General features: G+C 50.0%; 1 protein-coding gene across 1 annotated transcript; it reads right to left on the reverse strand.

Annotated features, from left to right (window-relative positions):
• Positions 1–704: 704 nt before the first annotated feature.
• LOC116996966 (alcohol dehydrogenase 1-like) lies at positions 705–7,731 on the reverse strand. Its single transcript, XM_033061089.1, has 9 exons — positions 7,628–7,731; positions 5,049–5,150; positions 3,374–3,515; positions 2,994–3,081; positions 2,662–2,881; positions 2,271–2,531; positions 1,834–1,963; positions 1,390–1,528; positions 705–976 (listed from the first exon to the last, which is right to left on the reverse strand). The coding sequence occupies exons 1-9, from the start codon at positions 7,637–7,639 to the stop codon at positions 952–954; spliced, it is 1,119 nt and encodes a 372-aa protein (XP_032916980.1). The 5' UTR covers positions 7,640–7,731; the 3' UTR covers positions 705–951.
• Positions 7,732–8,282: the final 551 nt, after the last annotated feature.

Genomic DNA, 8,282 nt, shown 5'->3' on the forward strand with positions numbered 1-8,282 from the left:
TAAAAAACCCAAACTGATAAAGATCTGTTGAAATGCTAAAGTGATTCTCTTCACCCTGTGGAAGGAGAATGGCTGAGGGAAAAAAATTAAAATAGAGAACAGGACTCTTACAGCAATTGCTGATTTTGATTTCATGCTATCATAGAATGATAGAATATTTCAACTTCGGGGAGATCCTTTAGGATTATAGCCTTGCCTTTTTGGTTTTTTTTTGTGCTCCGAACAAATTGCTTTGTCAGACTAGCTGTGATCCTAGTACATCCTACAGAACTTCACTCTGCAGTGTAAGGAAGAATTTTACTTGATGATTTCAGATAGGCTAGGTATAGCAGCTCTAGCACCCACAGCTGTATGTGATGGGACATAAAGGCACATGTAATGTCTCTTCCCCATTACAGTCTGTACATTTTTCAGTTATTCCAAGATAAAAACTGGATCAGGAGAAAAGTCTCCAGACAAGATCAGGATCTAAAGAGGACAAAAATGAACCAAAGAATAGATCACCCCAGAGTCAAAAAACCCAGTATTTTTTGCGTGCACAAGCCTCTGAGCAATGCATTGACCTGATGGATCTGCCTATTCCTAACACTATAATTCCTTGTTACAGAGAGGTCAAGGAAATCACGACCTGTGTTTCTGATCCATCAACCAATTGTCCCAAAGCCCTGGACTCTTTGTTGATTGAGTGCACTGTGTTGGACAAGTTTGTTTAAAAACCTTTATTAGTAAAAGCATTTTCTTTGGAGAGACATCCTTCTGGATCTTGTGCAGCACAGGACAGCAGTGACAGCAGCAAAGGTGAGATCCACAAGCTTCTCTCCTTGTGCCCCCCAAGGTGAGGTGCTGCTTGAGGAAAGTGCCGGAAAGTGCAAGAAAGTGCAGGAAAGTGCAGGAAAGCCCAGGTGCATCTGCTGTGCAGGTCCTTCTGCTTGGCTTCCTTGGCTGAGTCCTTCAGAAGAGCAGGATACTGCGGATACTGAAAAGTGGAAGGGAAGGAAGGGTTTGCTGCAGCTCAGGAGCAGGCAGAGTGGCAGGCAGGTGTGCCTGAGGACCGGCCACTTCTTTGTCATCCAGCCTCTGCCTGACTGAGCTGCACGAGACCTGCAGCAGTGGGGCAGCCTTCAAATCCCTGCTGAGGGGATCCCCTCAGGGGATAAGGCCACAGGATCTGTGCTGAGCTGAACCATGGACAGGAGGGTTCCCTGTGCTGAGCACGGGCTCTTCCCTCTGGGCTATGGCAGAGGTTGCCATCCCTCAGCTGTGAAGCTCTGCTTCCTTAAAAGGCTCAGGTGCTCTTTGTGGAGCTAGGGTTGCGTGCCCTGCCTGTTGGAATTTTAGGAGGAGTTGTGTGGGTTTGTTGTACCTCAGTCCTGCTGGTCAGGGTCTCACCTTTTTCCTGCACGTAACAACTCAAATCCCTCATTCACTTTAGCGAATGGCAGCGTGTGTGTGATCAGCAAGTCTGAATTGAATTTCTTCTCCAAATAGCTGGAAATTAATTTGGGGATGGAGTCTCTTGGCTTCCAGCCTAGAAATAGGAGAAAGCAGCTGCATGAATAATGGGAGAAAGGCTGTTTTGCTGAGGTAGTGTTACTGTGCAGGTCAGGCTTGAGTGACCAGTGCTGATGCCACTCTCATCCTTGTGAGAGATTTTCTGCTCTTTAGGATGAGTGGGTTACTGCGTGAAACAAGGAGCGATGATTCTTTGCATTTGTAATGCTAAAGTTCAATACAGACAATGCAGTGCTCCTCTTTAATTGTCTTCTACTTGCAAACGCATTTTTACTACCATGAAAGGAAAAGCTGAAATATTTAGACTGTATTCTAAAATACCTCCAAACATCGTCCCCTTCCAGGTGCGGCCAGTCAGCAGAAGCGTGGGATTGATGGAAATCTCTGAATCCGTTACCCCAATCATGACACAGACGCCAGTGTTCATATTGCAGGAAGCCAAGGCAGTAATCTGAGGGGACAGGTAGGAGAATTAGGGAAAGCCCTGCTGAGTTGGTCAGGGGAATGCTCTTTTTGTGCAGTCTCCTGCTCCTCCAGGGTAATCTGAAAAAACACACATCCCCCCTTTTGGAGCAGACCTGGAGAGCTTGTGGCCTCTTTTAAAATTTGTACTCTGTTTTATCCCCAAGCCAACTGACCGCCTTTCTGCATCCAGCAGTGCAGGTAGCAGACAAGAAACTTTCCACAGGGGTGAATTTTGGCCTGAGAGGAGCCTGTGATGATCTGGGAGGGAGGACAGGTGCTGAAGTGCCACCTACCATGGTGTCCGCGTGCCCGATGGCCTCAAAGGAGTAGTCCACGCCCTGCCCAGTCATCTCAGTGATCACCTCCTGGATGGGCTTCTTGAAGTCTCGAGGGTTGATGCAGTCAGTGGCTCCCAGCTCCTTGGCCTTGGCAAACTTGTCCTTGTTGATGTCCACGGCAATGATGCGGGCAGCTCCAGCTGCCTTGCAGCCCATGACAACAGAGAGGCCAACTCCTCCAAGGCCGAAGATGGCACAGGTGGAGCCTGCTTTCACCTGCACAGACACGACCCTGTGAGTCTCCAGCAGCAAGAGGAGGAGGAGGAACAGGGGGAGGTTTCTTTTCCACGGGATTGATGAGGTTGTGAGGGTGGCTGTGGGGTGTTAGACATGCCTGAGTACCAACCTTGGCTGTGTTGATGGCAGCCCCATAGCCTGTGGAAAACCCACAGCCAAACAAGCAGACTTTGTCCAGAGGTGCCGCAGCATCTATCTTGGCAACGGCATACTCTGGGACCACAGAGTATTCTGCAAAGGTGCTGACCCACAGGAAGTGGTTGATCTGTCTCCCTTTGCAAGTGAATCTGCTGGTCTTGTCTGGCAGCAGGTTTTGAGGTTCAGAGAAACTGTGGGGTGGTACAAACATTTATATTTGATTGCCTAACACACTGATAGGCGTATCAGACATCTCATATAGTCAATCCCATGTAGTTGTAGGGGATGGCAAAGGAAACTCACTGGAACTTCTGGCAGTAGTTGGATTCAGGATTCCTGCAGAAGCTGCATTCGCCACACTGTGGGAGGGCAAGGGGGATGACTTTGTCTCCTGCAGCAAAGTGGATCTGTGTTAGGTGCCTTTCGCTCCACAAGCCCTGAGGGCATTGCCTTTTGAATTGCCTCTCCTGAGTTTTCCGGCTGAAACCAGCCATGAACCCTCTGCTTTCCCTGTGAGGATGAATGGTCTAGGCCCCACTATGAGGAGCAGACTGGGAAAGTGGAACATGAGAGTCCAGTGCAGTTTTTTAACCACTGCCTCAGGAGCAGGAGGAAGTTTCTGAGTTCTTGGCAGAGCTTTGAGGCGTGAATCTAGAGTGTGTTTTTGAATGTGTGTTGGTTACCTGGTTTCACAGAGGTCACTCCTTCTCCAATGCTTTCCACAATCCCAGCTCCTTCGTGGCCTGGTATAACTGGGAATTCTACGTTAGGCAGGGCACCTTTCAAAACGTGATCATCTGAGTGACAGATGCCTGTGGCCACCATCTGTGTGGACAGAAAAGAGTACAGTAAAGGCACACCCTTTTGACTAAAATTTTCCCCCGAAACCAGAAGTGCGCCTTATAGTCCATTGCACCTTATGTGATGTACAAAGTTGCGACATTTGCCACCCTGGAAGTGCGAGCCTGCAACAATCCCCAGCCAAGCAGAGCCCACACAGCAGCGTCATCAGGCCAGTGCCGGGCCGGGGCGAGCCCGGCGGCATCGGGGCAGCGGCCGCACGGGGGAGGGAAAGGTGGCAGTGCAGCCCAGGCAGGGGGGCAAAGCTGCTGGCATTGGGGAGGTGGCCACGTGGGGCAGGCCCGCCGGCATTGGGTCTGCCCCCGCGTGGGGGGCGGGGGAAGCCGCCGGAATCAGGGCAGTGGCGGCGCGGGGTGAGTCTGCCAGCATCGGGTCACCCAGAGTGCCAGGGAACTCCCAGAGCAGCGGGGCCCCAGGGACGCTCCACGGAGCAGTGGCGGGCACGCCCTGGCCCCGGGGATGCTGCACAGAGCGGCGGTGGACATAGTCCGGCCTCAGGGACATTGCACAGAGCGGCGGCGGGCATAGCCCAACCCTGCCGGGTACAGGCAGGCCTGGGGGCCAATGGCTGCCAGGTTGAGGGGGGGCCTCGGCCAGCAACCGCGCGGGGAGAGCTGGGGGTGGAGCCTTGCTGCAAAAAAATGTGCGCCTTATAGTCCGGTGCGCCTTATCGTTGTGAAATTATTGTAAATGGTGATTTCTAGAAACATTGGAGATGTGGCAACATACTTTCAATTCCTGGCAAGGCAGTTTTTTCTTGCTTTGAAAAAGCAAAGTCATACCAGTACATTTTTATAATTTCCATCAACCAAAATGTATCAGTGAAAGGGGTAAAAGATGACATGTTTTTTCTCATAGCTAGAAATCAGTGCTCCAAGTCATCTCAACGTAGTTTAGCATCTGATTCAAAGTAAGACTCCGATGTAAAATTACCAGAGAGACCATGCAGAACTCTCACTACTGCATAAATCCAGCTTAAGTCTTCAGCACCACGCAGAAATCCTTTCCACAGAAATAAATTTCACATTATTATATACTTTTTGGCAGACATAGGCTCCTGGAAAGTCCTGATGAAATCAGAAACTTGAATCTAGGGAATCCAAGAGACCAATCCCAGCTCAGCAGCCAGCACTTACAGCCTGACTGAAGTAAAACCCAGCATGTTACACAGCTGCCACAAATGACAAACTGCTGTCCTTCAAACAAGATAAAGATGTTCCCAGTTCAGACACTGTGAAGGAACTTGTTCTGTAACAACTGGAATTGATTAGCCATAATCCTCAGACCAGACTGTGAAGTGAGACTAGTAGAAATTAAAAGTGTTTTTCATAAACAGAGGATCTAAGTACTCTCATTTTCTTCTCTGTAAAGCCAGCTGAGATACTAATGAACTAATGATAGCTAGTCAACATTTCCTCTGTTGGCAAACAAACCATTCATATTTAATGCTCAGTCTCCTAAAATAGAAAATATATAGATAAGAACTGGTGTAATTACCTTGATACGAACTTCATGAGCTTTTGGTGGAGCAACCTCCACCTCCTCAATAGAGAGAGGTTTACCTGCCTCCCAGGCAACAGCAGCCTTGCATTTAATAACCTAAAAGACAAGAACAACAAGAAAAAACAAAGAGGCCATCTGTTGTATGGTTCATTTAAAATAATTCCTGTTCAGCCAAGTGAGAAAATAAAAGCAGCACTACTGGCTTTTGGAAAGAATCCCAGATCAGAAATTCATAATTTCAACACAAAGGATTAATTGCCCCACACTTGCTTTCAGGAAGCTAAACAGTAATGAGTAAGCCAAGATCTGAAATTTGGATGTCGTTCTCTTACTGAGTAAAAAATATAATAAGCCTGGGAGAGCTTGGGAGACATGCTGCAGTGAAGTGAGCAACATGAATGGAAAGGCTGCATAATAAAAATGGTGGTTTAAAATCAAAGCCTACCCTTCATTTCAGATATGTTCATTAAACACAGTGTTTGAAGTTGGAAAGTTCAGAAGGGAAGCTGTGGAAACCCTCATCAAGAGCGAATTTCCAGTTCCTTATCAGGATGATTTCCAGACAGGATTCTGGCAAGGAGATGTGAGTGTACTGCTGGCATGCAGAGCCCCTCAGTGATGCAGAGGGACTTCGCTATAGGGCTGTAACACCTCTGCAGTGGCCACAGGGATCATCACTGATAGCAAATCTTCATTCACAGCTCTCAGGGCCATGACAAATCCTGCTCTGCAGCCACATCTAAACATCCCAGGAAGCTTTTCAATCCCAACGGTGCAGAGCCTGGACGAAAGAGCAGGGTTTCTAGATCTCTAAACCCTATTAAGAGGTACATACAACAATTGACTGAGAAAATCAGCAGGCATTATAGTCACACACTCTAGAGCAGCTTCAGGACAAGCATCTGGATAACCCTCAGAGGTCGATTTCATGAAGATGACAAGGCCTAAGCCATTGCTATTAGAAATATAAACCAATAGAAGAAAAAGACATTTTGTGTGTTCAAAATAGCTGTAGTGTTCCCATGGAATGCTTGAAAGAAAGAGGATTAATGTAAATTCCCAAGACTAGAAATACAGTCACTCAGCCTTTTTGAAATTTCACTTGCTGGAAGAAATAACAGGGCCAAGACCACCTTTTGAGCTTGCCAGGTCTGATTCATCACCTGTGGTCAGGAGAAAAAAGGCTGTAGTATTTCTGTTGTACAAAAAACAGTACCAGGCTTTGCCAGAGCCAGTTAAAATCCTTAATTATCAGCTATCCTGAAAATCCTTAACTATATCACTGTACCTGTAATAGCCGAACTTAAGATACATATGTTGGCTTACATTTGGTAAAATAAATACTACAGACTCAAAAAGCTTTGTAACAGAAAATCAGAACCTATTCCAACAGCCAGCAGGGATCTAAATTAGACAGAAACACCCCTAACTAGAACCATGAAATCTTCTTGTCCTGCTTTTTAATACCAGGGTAAATACTACAAAAATGCATGGAATGTGCCACAGTAACTAACTGTGGAATCACAGTCTGAGTCGTCAGTCATAATCTCCAAATCTGCCAAAGATTTTGCCAGAAAATCTAAATTCAAAGCACAAAGTGCAAGAGGAAACACTATTCAGTAAATAATTTACTGGTTTTCAATCCATCCCCTCGTTAAGTCATCACTTGTTCTTACATGGGACACTGTGCATTCCTAAAATTGGATTTCCACAAGCTTAGGTAAACACAAAATTAAAGACAGAGAGGAGGAAAAAAGTCTCCTTACAGGATAAATTTTGATAATCTAAAACTGACAGTACGCATCTGGAAGCACATTTTGAAGTATTCATTTCTGATTCAGTTCATAAAGCCACAAAGGCCCCTGGACTATTCAGAGTGGGTACCAGGAAAGCTCCATCTTTTTCTGCCCTCTTATTATTTATACCTTTGCTGAAAATCTTGAAGCCAACAACTGGAAGTAAAAAAACAAACCACCACCTTCCAGCAGTTCTAACTTTCCCCTATCACCATGCTAGCACTAGAGCTGTTGGGCTGCTTGTGGCTGTGCACATGGCTTTGTGAGCAGGCAGTTTTACCCCTTCTTTCCAGACGATTCGGTCGCACCTGCCCGAAGCCCACAGGAAGCCACGCAAGCTCAAGGTCTTTGCTCGCTCCTCCACCGCCGCGACCCGGGAGCGGCCGGAGCGCAGCCCTGAGACCCACGGGACGCGCACGGGGCCCGAGAACAACACACGGCGGGGAGCAAACGCGTGTTTTCCTTCCCAATCCTGCAAGTACTCCCCGCGGGAGCCTCCCACGCCTAAGGAGCGGCACCGACTGCGCCGCACGCCTCACACGCGTGAGGCGGGAGCGCGGAGACTCCCGCACAAGCCCCGCGCCCCGGCTCTCGCCGGAGCTGGGGCGGGAGCGGCCACAGCGACCCCGGCCCGCGGCCGCGGCCCCGGCCCCGAGCAGCCTCCGGCCTCCGGCAGCGAGGGCAGGGCAGGGAGGGCTCGCCCGCCTCATCCTGCCCGCTGCGGGACCCTCCGCCCGCCCCCGGGCGACCTTCCCGCCGCAGAACGCAGACGCTCACCCCGCTCGCCATCGCGCACGGCTATCGCTGCCAGCGGAAGGGGAAGGGGAGCCCGCCTCCTTGTCCGCTGCCTCTCTCCCCGCCTCCCTCTCAGGGGCGGGTGGAGGAGCTGGCTGCTCCCTCCCTCTTTCGCCTCCCTTCCTCGCAGGGTAGGCGTGCGCTAGGTCAGTCACAAGCCCCGCTTAGCGCTTTTCTTCCCAGAGGCCGCGGTGCGGGCCAAGCTCTCTGTGTTTCCTGAGGGTGCCCGCGCTGTTGCCTTGCGGCGTGGCTGGGTTTGTGGCTGCGCCAGCGTCTTCCATCGCGGCCCCTTGAGTCCGGCCGGCAGGTGGACATGACTGTGCCTGTGAGGGAACCGGCCTGCTGTCCTGGCTGTTGGGCTGTTCCTGCCGACACCAGGCTGCCCAGATTCCTTCCCAGCTAACGGGACGCCACGGCCTGTGCGCCGCTCCCTGAGGGCCGCAGCAGTGCCTGGGTGTGCCTGCCTTCCCCTGGCGGGGGAATCCGGCCCTGGCTCCCGGCCTGGGGGTGCTTGGTACCGCCTGTGTCTCACCTAGACACAGGGACTGCGTCTGAACCGTGTCTGCAGAGCATGTCCTTTGTGCCCGCAGAGCATGTCCTTTGTGCCCGAGTCTGATCTTGGCTGGATAAACTGCAG

The sequence above is a fragment of the Catharus ustulatus genome, chromosome 5 (genome assembly GCF_009819885.2).
Source record: "Catharus ustulatus isolate bCatUst1 chromosome 5, bCatUst1.pri.v2, whole genome shotgun sequence".
NCBI lineage: Eukaryota > Metazoa > Chordata > Aves > Passeriformes > Turdidae > Catharus > Catharus ustulatus.